Below are 23,129 nucleotides of genomic sequence, written 5' to 3'. Positions count from 1 at the left end.
AAGAAAGAAAGAAGGAAGATTAAAAGGTCTGTAAAGTCCCTATTAAGCACCACGAGTATAAAGGGACTCAAACTGACCTCTGCAGATTCTTGGTTCCAGCTTTTTTGGGTTGTTTTTTGTTTTTTTTTTTTGAGATGAAGTCTCCCTCTTGTCCCCTAGGCTGGAGTGCATGGCGCGATCTCGGTTCACTGAAACCTCCACCTCCCGGGTTCAAGCGATTCTTCTGCCTCAGCCTCCCTAGTGGCTGGGATTACAGGCACCCGCCACCATGCCCGGCTAATTTTTGTATTTTTAGTAGAGACGGGGGTTTCACCATATTGGCCAGGCTGATCTAGAACTCCTGACCTCAGGTGATCCACCCCCCTCGGCCTCCCAAAGTGCTGGGATCACAGCGTGAGCCACCGCGCGGCCATCTTTGCTCCAGCTTTAAAGTGGTCACATTTACCTGTAGTCCCAGCTACTCCCTAGGCTGAGGTGGTCAGTTGAGCCCAGGAGGTCGAGACTGCAGTGAGCCATGATTGTACCCCTGCACTCCAGCCTGGGCAACAGTGAGACCTTGTCTCAAAAATAAAAAATAAGGCCGGGCGCGGTGGCTCAAGCCTGTAATCCCAGCACTTTGGGAGGCCGAGACGGGCGGATCACGAAGTCAGGAGATCGAAACCATCCTGGCTAACTCGGTGAAACCCCGTCTCTACTAAAAAATACAAAAAACTGGCCGGGCATGGTGGCGGGCGTCTGTAGTCCCAGCTACTCGGGAGGCTGAGGCAGGAGAATGGCGAGAACCCGGGAGGCGGAGCTTGCAGTGAGCTGAGATCCGGCCACTGCACTCCAGCCTGGGCGACAGAGCGAGACTCCGTCTCAAAAAAAAAAAAATAAATAAAAATAAATAAAAATAAAAATAAAAAAATAAAAAATAAAACTGTTACACTCATTTATCATAATAGCTTCTTGTTGCTTTTGCCTGTTACCAGAAACCACGGGCCACACTAGACGATTTACATAAAATTTAACTCAACAATTGGGAGTAACGCTATTCTCATTTTATAGTTGAGAAAATTGAGGCTTAGAGAAATTAAGTAGGTCGGGCAAGGTGGCTCACGCCTGTAATTCCACAACTTTGGGAGGCCGGGAGTGGGTGGCGAAGGGCGGGGGTTGCTTGAGCCCAGGAGTTCGAGACTACCCTGGCCAACGTAGTGAGACCACCCCCCCACCCCCATCCCCGGTCTCTATTAAATAAATATGAGAAGTTAAATAATCTTCCCAAAATTACATAGTTAATGGCAGATCCAGAATTTACACAAGGTCTGGTTCCCCAGTCTATGCTCTTAAGTTTTGTTACTTGCTGTAAGGACCATGTAAAATAAAATGTATAGTTAAAGGGAAATTACTAACTGCCATTTCCTGTCTGTTTTTCTCCCACTCTCGCCCTCAAAAGTTCACCTGCCCTTGTCCTCAAAGCCACAGGACGCATAATTGCTATTTTTGGGTTTCAGCTGAAACGCCACGGGTCTGGGGGTGGGAATAGCGAGGGTGTGTTACACTTTCGGTCTTCCGGTCAGCCGGAACCACTCACACCGCTGCTTGTGCTGTGTGGGGTGTACCTCTTCGGAGTTCCTGGAGGTAGTGCCAGACTAGAGTGGCAGCTGTAGTAACCAATAGACACGGACTTTGTTGGACCAGAAACCAATGAAGAATTATGTGTAGGAGAAGCGGCGATAATCTGAGGATGTAGGCACGGGTGTGAAGGAACATGGGACTGTATCAGAGGTGGCGGCGGCTCCGGCTCCAAGGATTACAGGCTTGCAGGCTACACACGGTGCGTGAGGCACCCCCAAAGTTCCGATCCTCATCAGACCCAGCCCAGCCGAAGTCCCCAAATTTTTATGTTAACCCAGCCTCATCCCAGTCCTCCTCTCCCTGGTCCTCCGAGTCCCCAGAAAAGGTCTCATATCTAAACTCGTTATCTAATTCTCGAGTTAGCGGTCTGGGGAGCGCAGAGCTTGAAGGGCCCCCAGCGTAGGGTCCTGTATCACCCAGTCCCCTTAAAGAGTAGGAATTCGGACGAAGTCCACTTTACCATCCCAAAGTGCCATCATCCCCAATTCTAAGAAAGAATAATGGGACGTGTGTTACCTGCTAATATATCTTTCCCTCCAGGCAGTTGTGTCGACCCCTCCACGCTGGTTGGCAGAGCGGCTTGGCCTTTTTGAGGAGCTGTGGTCTGCTCAGGTAAAGAGATTAGCAAGCATAGCACAGAAGGAACCCCGGACTATTAAGATATCACTTCCTGGAGGCCAGAAAATTGATGCTGTGGCATGGAACACAACCCCCTACCAACTAGCCCGGCAGATCAGGTAACAGGCCCATCCTGTAACTACCAGGATTATCCTTCTGCCCTTTTACTTTCTCTTCACTTGAGTAGGGGAAGAAAACTTGGTCTGCTTGTTTCTGTTCCATCCCCATCAAGATAACCTTTCCTGAAGATTTTGTTTTTGTTTTTTGTTGTTGTTTTATAGAGACAGGGTCTCTCCTATGGGGAAAAGAAACAGAGATCAGCCTGTTACTGTGTCTATATAGAAAGAAGTAGACATAAGAGACTCCATTTGGTTCTGTATTTGAGATGCTGTTAATCTGTGACCCTACCCCCAACCTTGTCCTTGCAAGAGACATGTGCTGTGGTGACTCAAGGTTTAATGGATTTTGGGCTGTGCAGGATGTGTCTTTGTTAAACAAGTGCCTGAAGGCAGCTTGCTGGTTAAAAATCCTGCCCGTCCCTGGGCAATGGAACATCTCAGTGTGAGACCCGATTGTACACTCTGTTTACTGAGATAGGAGAAAACCGCCTTACGGCATAAGGTGGGACTTGCTAGCGGGACTTGCTGGAGCAATGCTGCTAAAAGGTTTATGGAGATGTCTGCATATGCATATCAAGGCACAGCATTTTCCTTTGAACTTACTCATGTCACAGAGATCTTTATCCATATGTCTTACTGCTAATTTTCTCCCTAAAATGATCCTACTGTCCTGCCACTCCCTTATCTTTAAGATGGTAAAGATAATTATCAATAAATACTAAGGGAACTCAGAGACCAGTGCAGGCGTGGGTCCTCTGTAAGCTGAGCACCGGTCCCCTGGGCCCACCTTTTCTTTCTCTATACTTTGTCTCTGTGTCTCATTTCTTTTCTCAAGTCTCTCCTTCCACCTAACGAGAAACGCCCACTGGTGTGGAGGGGCAGGCCACCCCTTCACTCTCCATGTTACCCAGGCTAGTCTTGAACTCCTGGGCGCAAGCAGTCCTTCCATCTCAGCCTTCCAAAGTGCTGGGATTACAGGCATGACCCACCAAACCCGGCCTGAGATTTGTTTTATCTGTATTAGTTTCTGCATCAAGAGTCTCTGTCCTTTCATTGGGGAAAGAAATGAAAGCTTCTGTTGCTCTGGTAACTCATTTCACCTTTGCAAGTTTACAGTTGCTGAGAGATGAGCAACTTTCTCCCCACTGTGGATTGTAACCCTGTCTTTTTTAAATCATTAATTTACTTTTTAATAATTGATACATAATAATTGAACATATGAATGGGGTATATGTGATGTTTTGATACATGCATACAATATGTAATGATCAAATCAGGGTGTTCAGGATATCTGTTACCCCAAACATTTATCAGTTCTTTGTATTGGGACCATTTCAAATCTTCTAGCTATTTTGAAATATACAACAAATTATTATTAACTGTATTCACCCTACTCTGCTGTGGAACATTAGAGCATATTCCTTCCGTCTAACTCTATTTTTGTACCCATTAGCTAACCTCTTCATCTCCCCTCCCCCATCCTTCCCAGCCTCTGGTAACTATCACTCTATTCTCTACCACTGTGAGATCAACTTTTTAAACTCCCATAGAGGAATCAGAACATGTGGTATTTTCCTTTTTGTGCCTTGTAACCCTGTCTTTTTCTTCATTCCCACCTCCTACTGCTGAAGTTCAACACTGGCAGATACTGCAGTGGCTGCTCAAGTGAACGGAGAACCTTATGATCTGGAGCGGCCCTTGGAGACGGATTCTGACCTCAGATTTCTGACATTTGATTCCCCAGAGGGGAAAGCAGTAAGTTTCTTTCTTATCAGGAATGCAGTGACTACTAAACCAAGAGATATTATAGCAGGAAATTCTAACATTTTATTCTTTTGCCTCAGTTTCTCCATTTGCAGTTGGGAAGAAGTCTATCACAGACTATCTTGACTAACTGTTTCTGGCTAGGAAACTTATGGTGAAAGTTTTTAACTTAGCTTCGATCTATTAAGCAAACATTTGTGCTAGTGAAAGGGAGAGAGATGATTTGTTGAAAAACAGAAGGATAAATATGTAAATTCAGCCTCCTCAACTTCTGAGCATGTACATTATAAGTCATCTGTAGTGTATATTCAATTCTCACATGGCTTATACAGCTGAGCACACAACCTGGTCACCTCCCCACCTTGTCTTCTTCATGTCAGCTCAGGTAACGCAGACCTCGCCTATTAGGATCCAGAAAAACAGAGTTCTCCTGCCATCTATGTGTAAATAGTGACCAAATCCAAGAGGAATAGTTGTATCGCACTAGATTCATGGGACAGAAACAGAGACCTAAGTAACCACTGTCTTAAGAACATAGCATGTTCTGACCAAGCACCGTGGCTCACGCCTGTAATCCCAGCATTTTGGGAGGCCAGGCGGGTGGATCATCTGAGGTCAGTAGTTCAACACCAGCCTGGCCAACATGGTGAACCCCTGTCTCTACTAAAAATATAAAAATTAGCTGGGTGTGGTGGTGAGCACTTGTCATCCCAGCTAATTGAGAGGCTGGGGCAGGAGAATTGCTTGAACCTGGGAGGCGGAGGTTGCAGTGAGCGGAGATCGCGTCATTGTACTCCAGCCTGGGCGACAGAGCAAGACTCCGTCTCAAAAAAAAAAAAATTATTCTGAAGCCCTAAAAGCTTACAGGAGCAGCAGAAGACTGACTGGCCTCCAGCTTCTATACTTTGGAACTGGAAAGCACCAAGGATTAAGGGGTGGGGCTGGAGCTTCTATACACTGAAAGAAGAAAAGATACTGGCCTTCTTTCTTTTCTATTCAGTCTTTTTTTTTTTTTTTTTTCTTGAGATGGAGTCTCACTCTGTCACCCAGCGTGGAGTGCAGTGGCATGATCTCTGTTCACTGCAACATCCGCCTCCCAGGTTCAAGTGATTTTCCTGCCTCAGCCTTCTGAGTAGCTGGGATTACAGGCACATGCCACCACGCCTGGCTAGTTTTGTATGTTTTAGTAGAGACAATTTCACCATGTTGGCCAGAATGGTCTCGAACTCCTGACCTCAGATGATCCACCCGCCTCGACCTCCTGAAGTGTTGGGGTTACAGGCATGAGCCACTGCGCCCAGCCCTTTTTTTTTTAAGCTTGTTACTTTTTAGTAGATCCCCAAAATCCAGGATCCCCATTTTGTGGTAGTTACTCCTAGAAGAACCATACCAGTTTTCCTATCAGCTTTTGTGAAGAAGAGCTAAGAGATCTAGGGGTTAGGGACAAGTTTATGAACTTGTGAACCCCTTTTTTGTCAACCCAGGTGTTCTGGCACTCCAGCACCCATGTCCTGGGGGCAGCAGCTGAACAATTCCTAGGTGCTGTTCTCTGCAGAGGTCCAAGTACAGAATATGGCTTTTACCATGATTTCTTCCTGGGAAACGGGAGGTGAGTAATGAAAGGAAGGAGGAGAATGATTCTGGGATGGTTTCTGAGGCTCTTTTCAGGGGCCTTGGGCTTGCTCCATTTGGAGGAGGAAGCTGGAGGAGGAGGGTTTCTCTAGGTCTCAACTATGACAGTACCTCCTTCTGTGCTAGTCCATGTCCCTCTTCTAACTCTGCTTGAAATTTACCTTCTTGGCTGGTGCAAGTGTAGTCCCAGCTACCTGGGAGGCTGAGGTGGAAGGATCACTTGAGCCTGGGAGGTTGAGGCTGTGGTGAGCCATGATCTTAACCACTGCACCCAGCTTGTGTGACGAAGCAAGACACTCTCTCAAAAAAAAAAAAAAGAAAAAGAAGAAACAACTTACCTTGTTACTTGTTAGCTTTCATAAATTCAAGTTTTACTTAATCTCCCTCATTACTATTGTTCTAACTTTGTCCATCCACATTTCCTGCATTCAACTTTTAACTTCATGCATAGAGCTTTTTCTCCAGCTGTAATATCTGTTACCTGATTTCCTATTTATATTTTCTCTGAGTTTGTCTGTTTTTGCCTATAACTCTAGATTTATCCTGAAGGACAGGACCTTGCCCCCTAGCCAACAGGTTTGTCACCCAGGTGATTGATGTACCTCATAGGATGCAACCCAACCAATTCTCCTCTTTCCAGGACAGTCCGGGGCTCAGAGCTGCCTGTTTTGGAGCGGATTTGCCAGGAACTTACAGCTGCTGCTCAACCCTTCCGGAGGCTAGAGGCTTCACGGGATCAGCTTCGCCAGCTGTTCAAGGTGGGGTGGAGGGAAGAGGTGGCTCTTCCAGGACATCTTTGTGGGAATAAAGACTTTTCTTCAATCTCCCTTCTACCTTTTTCCAGGATAACCCCTTTAAGCTTCACTTGATCGAGGAGAGAGTGACAGGTCCAACAGCAACAGTATATGGGTAAGAGTTGTCAAGATTAAAGCAAATGGAGAGGTGGGGAAGCATTGAAGAAGGCCAGAAATGTGATAAGGGAAGAAAGAAGATAATTTATGTTGATCCAGAAAAAAAAATGGGAATGGGAATTGATTTTTTGTTGTTTTTTTTTTGAGACAGAGTCTTGCTCTGTCTCCCAGGCTGGAGTGCGGTAGCGCAATCTCGGTTCACTGCAACCTCCGCCTCCCGGGTTCAAGTGATTCTCCTGCCTTAGCCTCCAGAGTGGCTGGGATTATAGGCATGTGCTACCATGCCTGGCTAATTTTTTTTTTTGGGGGGGACAGAGTCTCGTTCTGTCGCCCAGGCTGGAATGCAGTGGCACGATCTCGACTCACTGCATCCTCTGCCTCCCGGGTTCAAACAATTCTTCTGCCTAAGCCTCCTGAGTAACTGAAACCACAGGCGCGCACCACCATGCCTGGCTAATTTTTATATTTTTAGTAGAGACGGTGTTTCACCATATTGGCCTGGCTGGTCTTGAACTCCTGACCTCGTGATCTGCCCGCCTTGGCCTCCCAAAGTGCTGGGATTATAGACATGAGCCACTGCGCCCTGCCGGAGAATTGATTTTTAGCTGCCATTGCCCTCTCTCAGTAGGACAGTTCCTTTCTGTTCACCTCTTTCTGTCAGCTAAAGACCATGAGAGGGAGAAAGCTAGAAGCTAAAGATTCTGAAAATCACTAACTGGCCTCTTCTTTCTCCCAGGTGTGGCACATTGGTTGACCTTTGCCAGGGCCCCCACCTTCGGCATACTGGACAGATTGGAGGACTGAAGCTGCTATCGGTCAGTTGTGGAACAGAGTTAGGTTAAGATTCCTATTTTCAGCCGGGCATGGTGGCTCACACCTGTAATCCTAGCACTTTAGGAGGCCAAGGCAGGTGGATCATGAGGTCAGGAGTTTGAGACCAGCCTGGCCAATATGACAAAACCCCATCTCTACTAAAAATACAAAAATTAGCTGGGCGTGGTGGTGGGCACCTGTAGTCCTAGCTGCTCAGGAGGCTGAGACAGGAGAATCGCCTGAACCTGGGAGGTGGAGGTTGTAGTGAGCCGAGATTGTGCTACTGCACTCCAGCCTGGGCAACAGAGTGAGACTCCATCTCAAACAAAAAATACATTCCTGTTTTCACTGGGATGAGCAGGAGAATCTGAAGGTGATCCTTTCTGTCGGCCCTTTTTTTAAATTTTTTTTTTTTGAGACTGAGTCTCTCTCTATCGCCCAGGCTGGAGTGCAGTGGCATGATCTCAGCTCACTGGAAGCTCCACTTCCCAGATTCAAGCGATTCTCCTGCCTCAGCCTCCCGAGTAGCTGGGATAACAGGTGCGCACTACCACGCCCGGCTACTTTTTGTATTTTTAGTAGAGACAGGGTTTCACCATGTTGGCCAGGGTGATCTCAAGTGATCTTCTCTCCTCGGCCTCCCAAAGTGCTGGGATTACAGGCATGAGCCACTGCGTCTGGCCCTGTGAGCCCTGTCTTTACTCTCATAAGCTAAGCAGAGAATACAGGAGAAAGAAACTTTGTCCCCCCATTCTAAAAACCCCAGTTTGATGGCACATACTGGACAGCCTACTAGGGCCCAGAAGCCAATTCAGATGCCCTAATATGACATCATTATTAAGGGTGGTGGAGAAGGAGGGTGTGAGCAAGCTGGATGGGTCATACAGGGAAGGGTCGTAGAGAGAGGGGGCATGGTCCAGGAGGAAGATGAACACCATTTGACAGGCACAGGGAGAATACCTTTAGTGAAGGGTATGCTTTTTATGAGAATACTGTTCTGCATGGTGGCTCACAACTGTAATCCCAGCACTTTGGGAAGCCGAGGTGGGTGGACCACCTGAGGTCGGGAGTTCGAGACCAGCCTGACCAACATGGAGAAACCCTGTCTCTGCTAAAAATACAAAATTAACTGGGCGTGGTGGCACATGCCTGTAATCCCAGCTACTCGCAAGGCTGAGTCAGGAGAATCGCTTAAACCCGGGAGGTAGAGGTTGTGGTGATCCAAGATCATGCCATTGCACTCCAGCCTGGGCAACAAGAGCAAAACTCCATCTCAAAAAAAAAAAAAAAAAAGGAAAATACTGTTCTGGACAAGATGAGTTATTAGATGGAATGGGATGAGTTGCAAGGGAGCAAGGGGAAATGCAGAAGTGTACAGCAAAAAGCTCTGAACTTAGGCTGGGCATGGTGGCTCATGCCTGTAATCCCAGCACTTTGGGAGGCCAAGGTGGGTGGATCACTTGAGATCAGCCTGGCCAACATGGCGAAACCCTATGGTGCAGTGGCCTTAGGTAAATCTTACTTATTTTCCTCATCTATAAAATGAGCCTATTAATTCCTTTTTGTCCTACCAGTAAATTCACCTCGTAAAGATAATGAAAACCAGGCCAAGCGTGGTGACTCACACCTGTAATCACAGCACTTTGGGGTGACTGAGGCAGGCGGATCACTTGAGGTCAGGAGTTCGAGAGCAGCCTGGCCAACATATTGAAACCCCGTCTCTACTAAAAATACACAAATTAGCTGGGTGTGCTGGCCTACGCCTATAATCCCAGCTACCAAGAAGGCTGAGGCAGGAGAGTCACTTGAACTCTGCCAGGAGGCAGAGGTTAGAGTGAGCTGAGATTATGCCACTGCATTCCAGCCTGGGCCACAAAGCGAGACAACGTCTCAAAAATAAATAAATAAATAAAAGATAATGAAAACCAACTAATGCAGGAGAAAGGAAAAGTTAAAAAGTGCTATAAAATATAGACTGTTGGCCAGGTGCAGTGGTTCACACTTGTAATCCCAACACTTTGGGAGGCCAAGTTGGGCGGATAACTTGAGCTCAGGAGTTCAAGACCAGCTTGGCCAACATGATGAAACCCCATCACTACTAAAAATAAAAAATTAGCTGGGCGTGGTGGCGTGCACCTGTAGTCCCAGCTACTCAGGAGGCTGAGACAGGAGAATCGCTTGAACTGGAAGGCAGAGGTTGCATTGAGCCAAGATCACACCACTGCACTCTAGCCTGGGCAGCAGAGTAAGACTCTGGTTCAAAAAATATACATATAGGGGCCAGGCGCAGTGGCTCACGCCTGTAATCCCAACACTTTGGGAGGCTGAGGTGGGTGAATCACGAGGTCAGGAGATCGAGACCATCCTGGCTAACACAGTGAAACCGTATCTCTACTAAAAATACAAAAAATTAGTTGGGTGTGGTGGCAGTGGCCTATAGTCCCAGCTACTCAGGAGGCTGAGGCAGGAGAATGGCGTGAACCCGGGAGGCGGAGCTTGGAGTGAGTCGAGATCGCGCCACTGTGCCCCAACCTGGGTGACAGATAGATACACACACACACACACACACACACATAGAGGCTGTTTCTCATTAGTACTGTTTAACAGTTTTATTTTATTTTATTTTTATTTTTATTTTTTTGAGACAGAGTCTCGCTCTGTTGCCCAGGCTGGAGTGCAGTGGCCTAATCTCAGCTCACTACAACCTCCACCTGCCAGGTTCAAGCGACTCTCCTGCCTCAGCCTCCTGAATAGCTGGGATTACAGACGCGCACCACCACGCCTGGCTAATTTTTGTATTTTTAGTACAGACAAGGTTTCACCGTGTTGGTCAGGCTGGTCTGGAACTCCTGACCTTGTGATCCACCCGCCTCAGCCTCCCAAAGTGCTGGGAATACAGGTGTGAGCCACCATGCCCGGCCTTTCATTAGTATTGTTAAAGGAGACAGCAGGCACAGGCTTTTGGATTTCACATGGCCAGGAATGGGATATGGTATAGAAGGCTGACTTTTCTAGCATCTGTATAGGATATTGATAAATGGAGGAATAAAGTGACATTTGACCAGAGCTTATGGTTGCTCCTCTAAGCAGTCATTGATTAGAATGGGAAGGAACTAAGTAAAGGGGTAGTGAGAATGGGGAGAAAAAGAGATGGCAAGGTAGGGTTAGGCTTGACCAGGTTGTATGTAGGAATCAAGAGTCAGGCAATTTCAACACTGTAATCTAGAAGAAGGGTGTCTAGAGGATGGAGGTGTTCATCCTACTGGTGGGATTGTTGTCAAGAGGCATACCTGTGACACTTAACACTGAGAGTATCATATGAGTCTTGAAAAAGGTTGGGGGCCTTCAGTCCTCATCTTTCCTTTGATCCCCTATGTCCTCACACAGAACTCATCATCCTTATGGAGGTCTTCAGGGGCCCCAGAGACACTGCAGAGAGTGTCAGGGATTTCCTTCCCCACAACAGAATTGCTGAGGGCCTGGGAAGCATGGAGGGAGGAAGCAGAATTGCGGGACCACCGGCGCATTGGGAAGGTACAGAGATTGGGAAGATAGGGAGGGATGGTGATAAGGGTTGGAGAGAGATGACGCAACCTGATTATGAAATTGGGAGCAGATTCAGTCACATAGACTGAGCAGCTCCGTCAGTTGTTCTGAGTTCCAAAGCCACCTCCTTGCCCTTGAAGTGACCCAATGTTGCTATTCCTGACCCCAGGAACAGGAGCTCTTCTTCTTCCATGAACTGAGCCCTGGGAGCTGCTTCTTCCTGCCACGAGGGACAAGGGTGTATAATGCACTAGTGGCGTTTATCAGGGTAAGGGGACCCAGGTCTAGAGGAAAGAAGACCAGGGTGCGGCTGAGGGCCTAGAAGAAGCTAAGGTGTTTGTGTTAAAAGATGGGGGTTGGGGCCGGGCACAGTGGCTCACACCTGTAATCCTAGCACTTTCGGAGGCCAAGCCGGGAAGATGACCTGAGGTCAGGAGTTAGAGACCAGCCTGGCCAGCATGGCAAAACCCCGTCTCTACTAAAACAAATATAAAAAATTAGCTGGGTGTGATGGCAGCACCTGTAGCCCCAGCTACTGGGGAGTCTGAGGCAGGAGAATCCCTTGAACCCAGGAGGGGGAGGTTGCAGTGAACTGAGATCGAGCCACTGCACTCCAGCCTGGGTGATACAGTGAGACTCTGTCTTGAAGAGAAAAAAAAAAAAGAGGGGGGTGGTTTGGAATCATAACCATAAATATTGAAAGTGCTGGTGACCTTTAATACTACAATTGTGTGGTCTGCAGTTGGGGAGCATAGAGATGGACATGGTATTTAATAGGTTGTGGTTGCAATCAGCATGGCCTGAGGGCCCAGGAAGATCACACAGCTGACACCCTACCTGGTTTCCTTCCAGTTACTCTGACCTTCCATTTCTGTACCCTCCTCTCCAGGCTGAGTATGCCCGTCGTGGTTTCTCTGAGGTGAAAACTCCCACACTGTTTTCTACTAAACTCTGGGAACAGTCAGGGCACTGGGAGCATTATCAGGAAGACATGTTTGCTGTGCAGCCCCCAGGCTCTGACAGGCCTGCCAGCTCCCAGAGTGATGATTCTACCAGGCATACCACAGATATACTCGCCCTCAAGCCCATGAACTGCCCTGCACACTGGTAAGCTGGGAGCTAGGGTTACAATCAAGTTGCTAAATATTAAATAATAGAAAGCACCTTGGGGCCGGGCGCGGTGGCTCATGCCTATAATCCCAACACTTTGGGAGGCTGAGGCGGGCGGATCACCTGAGATCGGGAGTTTGAGACCAGCCTGATCAACATGGAGAAACCCTGTCTCTACTAAAAATACAAAATTAGCCGGGCGTGGTGGCACATGCCTGTAATCCCAGCTACTTGGTAGACTGTGGCAGGAGAATCGCTGGAACCCAGGAGGCGGAGGTTGCGGTGAGCTGAGATCATGCCGTTGCCCTCCAGCCTGGGCAATAAGAGCTAAACTCCGTCTCAAAAAAAAAAAAAAAAAAAGAGGCCGGGTGTAGTGGCTCACATCTGTAATCCCAGCACTTTGGGAGGCTGAGGTGGGCAGATCCTGAGGTCAGGAGATAGAGACCACAGTGAAACCCCATCTCTACTAAAAATACAAAAAATTAGCCGGGTGTGGTGGCGGGCGCCTGTAATCCCAGCTACTCGGGAGGCTGAGGCGGGAGAATGGCGTGAGCCAGGGAGGCAGAGCTTGCAGTGAGCCGAGATCGCGCCACTGCACTCCAACCTGGGCAACAGAGTGAGACTCTGTCTCAAAAAAAAAAAAAAAAAAGACAGTACCTTGGAAAGAGTATTGGGACAGGGACACCTGATTTGAGCCTAGAATCTTCCCCCTAGCTAACCATGTGAATTTGGGAAACTCATTTTACCTCTTTGGGTCTCAGTCTCCTTAAAGTTGCTATCTAAGGCTCCTCCTACAGCTCAGTGACCATCACAGAACAGGGAAACAGTAAATGATGTCTGTTACTGTGTTACTGAGAAATCCACTTTTGAACCGCAGGGCTCAGACTGTGATGAGTGGGATTGACAGGACTCAGTGGGAGGATGTGGTGAGGTTGGAGAGGGCTATAGCAGATGGTGCAGAGAAGGTAGGCAAGCAGATTGGGTGGAGGAGCAGTCTTCGGGGGCTAGTCCTCCCTATGGCCCTGACCCCTCTCTCACCCCAACCTCAGCCTGATGTTCGCCCACCGGCCCAGATCCTGGCGGGAACTGCCCCTGCGACTAGCTGACTTTGGGGCCCTACACCGGGCTGAAGCCTCTGGTGGTCTGGGGGGACTGACCCGACTGCGGTGCTTCCAGCAGGATGACGCTCACATCTTCTGTACAACAGATCAGGTAGCCTTTCCCTGGCTCCACCAAAGCTTTTCTAAACCACCTTTCTCCCTATGAACCTGCAAACCCCTGATCTTTATTTGCCCGCTGTATGTACTATAATTCAGCTACATTCTACCCCTAGCTTGCTTCTGCGTCCTTTCTGTTTTTGCCCTTTGTTTTCCTCAAACTGCCAGCATCCCTGATCTCTAGCTGGCTTACAGCTCACTGACCCTTATTTCCTGCCCACAGCTGGAAGCAGAGATCCAAAGCTGTCTTGATTTCCTCCGTTCCGTCTATGCTGTTCTTGGCTTCTCCTTCCGCCTGGCACTGTCCACCCGGCCATCTGGCTTCCTGGGGGACCCTTGCCTTTGGGACCAGGCCGAACAGGTGAGTAGGAGGTACAGAAATAGAGGCAGATAAACCACTCTCTGGTGGGAAGGAGTGGAGAATACAGTAACCAAGGTTCTCAGAGGCATCTGGTGAGTGGGTCATTTGTTGGGGATTGACCAGATGTGTTGCTTTTGAAGTCTAAGATGATGTATTCTATTCCACTCTTGTCTTATTCCTTCAAAGGTCCTTCAACAGGCCCTGAAGGAATTTGGAGAACCCTGGGACCTCAACTCTGGAGATGGTGCCTTCTATGGACCTAAGGTAAGCTTGGGACCCTGGTTATTGTATTTATTTATTTTTTGCTTTGTTTTAGTAAATATTTAATAGATACAAATAATTTTTTTCTTTTTTTGAGACAGTCTCACTCTGTCACCCAGGCTAGAATGCAGTGGCGTGATCTCAGCTCACTGCAACCTCCAGCTCCCTGGTTCAAGCAATTCCCCTCCCTCAGCCTCCCGAGTAGCTGGGATTACAGGTGCACACCACCACACCTGGCTAATTTTTTTGTATTTTTAATGGAGACAGGGTTTCACCATGTTGGCCAGACTGGTCTCGAACTCCTGACCTCAGGCAATCCACCCGCCTCAGCCTCCCAAAGTGCTGGGATTACAGGCATGAGCCACCGCACCCAGCCACAAAGAAATTTTTTTTTAAGTTATGTAGGATATAAAGAAAACAAGATATTTTCTGCCTTCTTGGCATTTGCAATCTAGTGAGGGCTATTGGAGTTAAATAGGCCATGTCAGTGCTGCGAGATCCATGCAAGAGAGCACGTTAGCTGGGGTTAGCGTTACTCCGGGAGGTTACAAAAAGTTTCCTGCAGGAATCACTTTCCAATCTGAAAGGTAAGTGTTGGCCAAGTAAAGATGTGTTTCAGGAGGGAACAGTGTAGGCAGAGGGGATAGGGATAAAAACACACGGCAGACCAGTCTGGGCAACATAGGGAGACCCTGTGTCTACCAAAAAAAAAAAATTAGCGGGTGCAGTGGCTTGTGCCTGTGGTCCCAGCTACCCAGCAGGCTGAGATGGGAGGATCACCTGAGCCCAGGAGGTAGAGGCTGCAGTGAGCTGAGATCGCGCCCCACTATACTCCAGCCTGGGTGACAGAGTGAGACCCTGTCTCAAAAAAAAAGAAGTCAAGGGAAAAAAAGGACTGAAAAGTGTACACTGGATTTAGTAAAAAGGGTGATGGATTTTAAAAGATCATTTTCAGTAAAGTAGGGCCTGAGGGTGGGGTTAGAAGATGAATAAATGAGGCCTGTGTGGTGGCTCATGCCTGTAATCCCAGCACTTTGGGAGGCTGAGGTGGGTGGATCACTTGAGGTCAGGAGTTCAAGACCAGCCTGGCTAACTTGGCGAAACCCCATCTCTACTAAAAATATAAAAATTGGCTGGGTGAGGTGTAGTCCCAGCTCATCGGTAGCCTGAGGCAGGAGAATCGCTGAACCTGGGAGGCGGAGGTTGCAGTGAGCCAAGGTCACGCCATTGTACCGTAGCCTAGGTGACAGAGCAAGACTCTGTCCCAAAAAATAAAAATAAAACAGGCCGGGTGCAGTGGCTCATGCCTGTAATCCCAGCACTTTGGGAGGCTGAGGCAGGTGGATCACCTGAGGTCAGGGGTTTGAGACCAGCCTGACCAACATGGTGAAACCCTGTCTCTACTGAAAATACAAAAATTAGCCCAGTGTGGTGACAGACACATGTAAACCCAGCAGGTGGAGGTTGCAGTGAGCCGAGATCACACCATTGCACTCCAGCCTGGGCGACAGAGTGAGACTCTATCTCAAAAAAATAATAACAAAATGAAAAATAAGGCCGGGCGCGGTGGCTCAAGCCTGTAATCCCAGCACTCTGGGAGGCCGAGGCGGGAGGATCACGAGGTCAGGAGATCGAGACCATCCTGGCTAACACGGTGAAACCCCATCTCTACTAAAAAAAATACAAAAAACTAGCCGGGCGAGGTGGCGGGTGCCTGTAGTCCCAGCTATTCGGGAGGCTGAGGCAGGAGAATGGCGTAAACCCGGGAGGTGGAGCTTGCAGTGAGCTGAGATCCGGCCACTGCACTCTAGCCTGGGCGACAGAGCGAGACTCCGTCTCAAAAAAAAAAAAAAAAAAAACAAAATGAAAAATAAAATAAATGCTATGATGAGAGGAAGTCTATTTGGAGGGAGAGTTGAATTTATAAAAGAAGTTGTAGTAAAGGGAAGTTCCTGGAGAGGTTTAAGGTAGGATTGAGAAACCTTCATAGAAGGGATCACCATTGCCATTGTATCCAGGGTGGAAGGAAAGACTGAAGGTAGATGCAAGGAAGTTTATAGGCATGGTGACAGGAAGTTGAGGCTCTTCCCATCCCATGGTATCAATTATCTGAATTCTTCCTGAGGCAGGATCATTTGCTGAAATGAGAGTGGAGAAGAGGAGAGTTGTCAGTGAGGGGGCTGAAGATATGAAGAAAAGGCTGGGCGTGGTGGCCCCCTCTTGCAATCCCAGCACTTTGGGAGGCTGAGCTGAGAGGATCACTTGAATCCAGTAGTTTGAGACCAGCCTGGGCGACAGAGTAAGACCTCGTCTCTACAAAAAAAAATTTTTTTTTTTTTTTGAGACAGAGTCTCGCTCTGTCGCCCAGGCTGGAGTGCAGTGGCTCGATCTTGGAGGCTCACTGCAAGCTCCGCCTCCCAGGTTCATGCCGTTCTCCTGCCTCAGCCTCCTGAGTAGGTGGGACTACAGGCACCCACCACCATGCCCAGCTAATGTTTTTGTATTTTTTTTTTTTTTTAGTAGAGACGGTGTTTCACCGTGTTAGCCAGGATGGTCTCGATCTCCTGACCTTGTGATCTGCCTGCCTCAGCCTCCCAAAGTGCTGGGATTACAGGCGTGAGCCACCAGGCCCAGCTGTCTCTACAAAAAATTTAAAACAAATTTTAAAATTAGCTTGATGTGATGGTGGGCATCTGTGGTCCCAGCTACTCAGGAGGCTTAGGTGGGAGGATCACTTGAGCCCAGGATTTTGAGGCTGCATGAGCTATGATCAAGCCACTGCACTCCAGCTTGGATAACAGAACAAAACCCTGTCTCAATAAAATAAATAAATAAAAAGATACAGAGAGACAGGAAATTACTCAAAAACTGTTATATAGCTAAAATCTTTTTTGTTTTGTTTTGTTTTATTTATTTATTTTTACATATTTTTTTGAGACCTAGTTTCGCTGTCACCCAGGCTGGAGTGCAGTGGCACAATCTCAGCTTACTGCAATATCCGCCTCCCGGGTTCAAGCGATTCTCCTGCCTCAGCCTCCCGAGTAGCTGAGATTATAGGCAAGTACCACCATGCCCAGCTAATTTTTGTATTTTTAGTAAAGGTGGGGGTTTCACCATGTTGGCCAGGCTGGTCTTGAACTCCCAACCTCAGATGATCTGCCCACCTTGGCTTCCCAAAGTGGTGGGATTATTACAGGCATGAGCCACCTTGCCTGGTCTTTTTTGGTTTTTTTGAGACAGACTCTTGCTCTGTTGCCAGACTGGAGTGTAGTAGCGGATCTTGGCTTACTGCAACCTCCACCTCCCAGGTTAAAGCAATTCTTTTGCCTCAGCCTCCCGAGTAGCTGGGACTACAGGTGTGCCCCACCACACCCAGCTAATTTTTTTTTTTTTGAGGCGGAGTTTCACTCTGTCGCCCAGGCTGGAGTGGAGTGGCACAATCTTGGCTCACCGCAACCTCTGCCTCCTGGGTTCAAGCATTTCTCCTGCCTCAGCCTCCTCAGTAGCTGGGATTACAGGCACCCACTACCACATCAGCTAATTTTTGTATTCCTATTTTTAGTAGACGGGGTTTCACCGTGTTGGCCAGGCTGGTCTCGAACTCCTGACCTCAGGTGGTCCGCCTACCTCGGCCTCCCAAAGTGCTAGGATTACAGGAGTGAACCATGTGCCTTGCCTGGCTAAAATCTTTTGAGTACTCAAAGTTTCTGTTTACTGTGCTGGGGTCTTTTATTCAGGTAACATATGTGTTACTCATTTTTATGTCCCAAGTGTCTATTCCAGTATATGGTATTTATTTAGCTGCTTCAATAAGTAGTTAGTAAATTAAAATATTAACAGTAATGAAAATGTGTCTTCTGATTTATTTCAGCAATAATAGTAGGCAAATAAAATATCTTTATTACTAAGAAAAAAATTGAGAGAGGTTAAACATTGTGCTTAAGGTTACAGAGATAACAGTCATAAAGTGCATAAAGTGTGTATTATGTTGAATCAGTCTAATAAGTTGCTGGTTAAGATACTGCTATAAAAAGAGAGAGCAAAAAGCTAGAAAACCCCTGAGGAGAACAGAGCATAGAGCTTATTAGGGCAACCCAAACGATTGCTGGCAGCAGCCAGGGACCAGCTGAATCTCGAAATACTGACTTCCATGGTGGCATCAATCTCTGCATTTGCATCTGTGTGGTTTGTGACATATTGGGCAGCACTGAGCAAAATATGTAGGAGGCTAAGGTGCAGAAGAACAACGAATGGTACAAGGGAACTAGGGAAAATGGTACAGCTTCATGGGGAAATAAATAAAGGTGGAAGGGGCCTGAGGATGGGAGAGAAAAAGAGGAGTTAAAGAACCTGTGAGTTGAAGTGCCATTAATAGGAATAGTTGTCATGGCCGGGTGTGGTGGCTTACACCTGTAATCCCAGCACTTTGGGAGGCCAAAGTGGGCAGATCACTTGAGATCAGGAGTTTGAGACCAGCCTGGTGAAACCCCATCTCTACTGAAAAAAAAAAAAATACACACACACACACACACACAGACACACACACATATATATATATGTTAGCTGGGCCTGGTGGCATGTACCTGTAGTCCCAGCTACTCAGGAGGCTGAGGCAGGAGAATTGCTTGAAACCGGGAGGTGGAGGCTGCAGTGAGCTGAAATTGTGCTACTGCACTCCTGCCAGGGTGACAGAGCAAGACTCTGTCTCAAAAAAAAAAAAGGAATAATTGTCAGAGCTAGCTGACCAAGAGACAGTAATCAGTGTAGGGTGTCTGATGGACTGTTTCAGAGGTACAGCCATTGAGGGAGAGGACAGGATAAAGGGTGTAGCCATAAATGGTTGCTGGTGAAGATCTCTGAGCTCATCTCAAGGAATTGAGAAGCCAGGGTGTGGACGTCTGGTAATATTATAACATCATTATTAAGTGGAGAGAGCTGCTGAGAACTACTGCCAGAGTGAGATGAGTAGAGTGAAGTGGAGGGGTAGCATATGATAGAGCTGGGTGTCATGATGAGGGTAGTAGCCTGGGATGAGGGTAGGTTAAAGGGTGGGATGGCACAGGTAATGGAGGATAGTGGTTCTGGATAATGCTTCTGGCTTATTTCATGCCTTCCCATCTGTTTCCTGTAGATTGATGTGCACCTCCACGATGCCCTGGGCCGGCCACATCAGTGTGGAACAATTCAGCTTGACTTCCAACTGCCCCTGAGATTTGACCTCCAGTATAAGGGGTATAAAGCCTTGCCCTATCCTTTTTTCCCTTGACAGTGCATGGAATAGGTCCTTCTGCCTTTGGCCCTAAAAACCAAATCCTCGGCCGGGCGCGGTGGCTCAAGCCTGTAATCCCAGCACTTTGGGAGGCCGAGACGGGCGGATCACGAGGTCAGGAGATCGAGACCATCCTGGCTAACATGGTGAAACCCCGTCTCTACTAAAAATAGAAAAAACTAGCCGGGCGAGGTGGCAGGCGCCTGTGGTCCCAGCTACTCGGGAGGCTGAGGCAGGAGAATGGCGTGAACCTGGGAGGCGGAGCTTGCAGTGAGCTGAGATCCGGCCACTGCACTCCAGCCTGGGCGACAGAGTGAGACTCCGTCTCAAAAAAAAAAAAAAAAAAAAAAAAAAAAAAAAACAAATCCTCCACACCCTTTCCTGCCAGAGCTGAATATTTCTTAAAAACTGGAAGGTGATCTTGGGTACACAATTTGTGATACTTCCACCATTCCATCTACTCCCCTTTTTCCTTTCAAGGCAGGCGGGTGCCCGGGAGCGTCCAGTCCTCATTCACCGAGCAGTGCTCGGTTCTGTGGAAAGACTGTTGGGAGTGCTGGCAGAAAGCTGCGGCGGGAAATGGTGAGACCTCTGACCCTGGATTTCTGTTCTGGCCCCAAACCAGATAGTTTATGCTCCAGATCCTGTCACCCTTCATATGCCAGCCTTTTTCCTTCTCAAGTCTGCTCTGTACAACCACACCACTGGCCAGAGCCAGAGTGACTAATTTGCCATCATCTGTTCTTTCCCTACCAGGCCACTGTGGCTGTCCCCGTTCCAGGTGGTGGTTATCCCTGTGGGGACTGAGCAAGAGGAGTATGCCAGGGAGGTAAGGAGTTGAGGCAAGGGAGGGGGCAGAGGCAGGTCCAGTAGAGTCTGGTGCCCTGCAGTGGGCAGGAAGAGGCCGCACGGGTGGTGGAGGAAGGAGCATAGCCCTTGGAGCCACAAGACTGGGCTCGAGTGGCTGCTGTCCTAGATCCTGGAAATCCCGTATCTAAAAAATGTGATTAATCCCTACCTTGTAGAGATGTATGAAAATTAAACAAATTAACAAATGTTGAAAGCCGCCAAAAGGGCACTTGGCACAAAAGTGGGATTGAGTACACAGTTTTTCCTTTCTAGAGAGAATTGAGGATATGGATGGTACTAGAGTTGAACAGCTGGTTGGGTAGAGCAGTGGCTAGGAGGCAAAGCCCAGGGAATAATTGGGGGGCCATCTCCAGTAGGAGGCAGACGGAAAGGTTGTGGGGCTGGGGATGAATGGGGAGGAGGCCTCAATGTGGAGATGAAATGAGGAGAGGTTGCTGGTGAGAAGTGGAGAGCCCCGAGGCAGGGAAAGGAGGAACAGATGGGAGAATTGAGGGAAAAGAGCATCAGACTGTTCTAGCTCCTCAACTTTCCAGTAAATTAACTTCCTGTCACCAAACCTCTGATGCAGGCCCAGCAGAGCCTGCGGGCTGCAGGACTGGTCAGTGACCTGGATGCAGACTCTGGACTGACCCTCAGCCGGAGAATCCGCCGGGCCCAGCTTGCCCACTACAATTTTCAGTTTGGTAAGCTGAACCTCAGAGCCGATGTTCTCCCACCTGCCGTCTGCATTCTTGCTGTTAAGTTTACCAAGTCTGGTAATGCATATTTGGGTTAATTGGGGCTCGTTACCTGAGCAGGTAGGAGCCAGGATTCAGGACATCTGACTCATTTGGGCCCTGTGTTCCTTCACATTGCCCTGCCCTCCCCATAACCACTTCTGACCTTCAAAATAGTTTTCCTCTTTTTAACTCCACTCTAGCTGTTGGTGTCTGTTAGGTTAATTAACCAAGGGAGCATCAGAGAGAAAGGGACAGGAGGGTTAATATGATGTTAATTACCCTTGTTTATTCTAGACCTAGATGGAATCAGCCCTAAGGGATGAGGAGAAGGGCCTTAGGGAGAAAATTCTGGCACTGCCATGCTCCCTTTTTCATTTTCCAGGGTTCAGAGCTCTATCTCAAAGGCAAGGAGCAGAAACTCCTCAGCCAGATTACCTGATTCTTGAGTTTTGCACACCCCACTCGCCCCACAAGCACCCACAGCAAGCTGTGCCACAATCCCATGGACCTGCACATGGCCCCTCTCCCTCCCTTACCGCCCAGTCAGCCCCTGCATACATCCTCCTCAGCAGAGGCACCTCACTCTGTGAATCCAGCCCTAAGAGACACCAAGAGCCAGAGTAGGACTGATGAGAGGAAACTATTCTAAGGGTTAGAAGTGGTTGCGGGGAGGTTGGGCAGCGTGAAGGCCACACCACTCCTGCCCCCTCCCCTTCCTCTAATACCCCCTTCAGATAAACACACACACACACACACACACACACACAGTTTCTCTCTGTGGGGTTCTCAGTGTTTGTCTTTCTCTGCTTGACTCTAATGTCTCTGACCCTGGAGCTCCTGACCAGAAGCGATAAGGCCCATGGGGACTGAAGCATTTCCTTGTCTCCTCAGGGTGAGCAAGACTGGTCATTCAGTATTTAGCAGGCACAGCTGAATACTTCCTTTCTGTGAACCATATCTGGGCTCTGCTCCCACCCTTCCTAAAGATTTAGGTCTCTCAAGTTTCTGCAGAGCAAAAGAAACTATCCCATGTGGATGAATTTGCCCTGAGGTTCCCAAACTTCCTCTACCTGCAGTGGTTGGCCAGAAAGAGCAAAGTAAGAGAACAGTGAACATTCGGACTCGAGATAATCGTCGCCTTGGGGAGTGGGACTTGCCTGAAGCTGTGCAGCGACTGGTGGAGCTACAGAATATGAGGGTCCCAAATGCCGAAGAAATTTTCTGAGCCTTTGTACGTAGATGAGGCAAAAACCTGCGAGAGCCATCAGCCTCCCTCACATGGGAGACCCCAGAACCTCAGAACTGTGTGGAGGCACGTCACATGTCTGCTCTCCTGAAAAGAGACTTGGTTTGGCGACCCCACAAAGGGAGGGAAGCTGTAGCTGTTTGGATGTGAGGAGAATGAAACTAAAAAAAGAATACACTGGGCCAGGTGCAGTGGCTCGTACCTGTACTTTGGGATCCCAGCACTTTGGGAGGCCAAGGCGGATGGATCATGAGGTCTGGAGATCAAGACCACCCTGGCTAACACAGTGAAACCGTGTCTCTACTAAAAATACAAAAAATTAGCCGGGCGTGGCGGCACACGCCTGTAGGCCCAGCTACTCAGGAGGCTGAGGCAGGAGAATTGCTTGAACCCGGGAGGTGGAGGTTGCAGTGAGCTGAGATCGCGCCACTGCACTCCAGCCTGGGCAACAGAGCGAGACTCCGTTTCTAAATAAATAAATAGGCCGGGCGCGGTGGCTCAAGCCTGTAATCCCAGCACTTTGGGAGGCCGAGACGGGCGGATCACGAGGTCAGGAGATCAAGACCATCCTGGCTAACCCGGTGAAACCCCGTCTCTACTAAAAAATACAAAAATCTAGCCGGGCGAGGTGGCGGGCGCCTGTAGTCCCAGCTACTCGGGAGGCTGAGGCAGGAGAATGGCGTGAACCCGGGAGGCGGAGCTTGCAGTGAGCTGAGATCCGGCCACTGCACTCCAGCCTGGGCAACAGAGCGAAACTCCACCTCAAAAAAAAAAATAAATAAATAAATAAATAAACAAATAAATAAATACTGGAAGCTGCTGGTCATATGTCTTCATCTCTGACTCTGGAGAGGTGGGATAAAAGGATGTTCCACTTTGTCTCCCTCTTTTTTGTCCCAGAGAGTTAGGGAAATTGAAAAAGGACAGTCCAGACCTCACACTGGTAGGGGAGATCCCTTGGATAGGTGTCCTGCTCCCCCCTGTAAACTCCTTTGTGCCCTGTTTCCCCAACCCCAGTTCATGATTTGGCAGATCCCTTCTCCACAGAAGGCAGCA

The 23,129-nt window shown here is 48.4% G+C and overlaps 1 protein-coding gene across 2 annotated transcripts; it reads left to right on the top strand.

Moving 5' to 3' along the window:
* Nucleotides 1-1,689: 1,689 nt before the first annotated feature.
* Nucleotides 1,690-22,899, top strand: TARS2 (threonyl-tRNA synthetase 2, mitochondrial). 2 transcript variants are annotated; one of them, XM_008019257.3, is made up of 18 exons: nt 1,690-1,816; nt 2,158-2,354; nt 3,986-4,109; nt 5,603-5,727; nt 6,391-6,508; nt 6,595-6,659; nt 7,398-7,476; nt 10,862-11,008; nt 11,190-11,288; nt 11,910-12,127; nt 13,180-13,342; nt 13,571-13,708; nt 13,895-13,972; nt 19,101-19,201; nt 19,719-19,820; nt 19,995-20,067; nt 20,677-20,791; nt 21,904-22,899. In XM_008019257.3, exons 1-18 carry the CDS (start codon nt 1,751-1,753, stop codon nt 22,050-22,052), a joined length of 2,157 nt encoding a protein of 718 aa, XP_008017448.1. In that variant the 5' UTR covers nt 1,690-1,750; the 3' UTR covers nt 22,053-22,899. The 2 variants fall into 2 exon arrangements, with proteins under 2 accessions (XP_008017448.1, XP_008017450.1); XM_008019259.3 differs by lacking the exons at nt 10,862-11,008; nt 11,190-11,288.
* Nucleotides 22,900-23,129: the final 230 nt, after the last annotated feature.

The sequence above is a fragment of the Chlorocebus sabaeus genome, chromosome 20 (assembly GCF_047675955.1).
Source record: "Chlorocebus sabaeus isolate Y175 chromosome 20, mChlSab1.0.hap1, whole genome shotgun sequence".
NCBI lineage: Eukaryota > Metazoa > Chordata > Mammalia > Primates > Cercopithecidae > Chlorocebus > Chlorocebus sabaeus.
The sequence above is the reverse complement of the archived record's forward strand: the minus strand, read 5'-3'. Positions and strand labels throughout refer to the sequence as shown.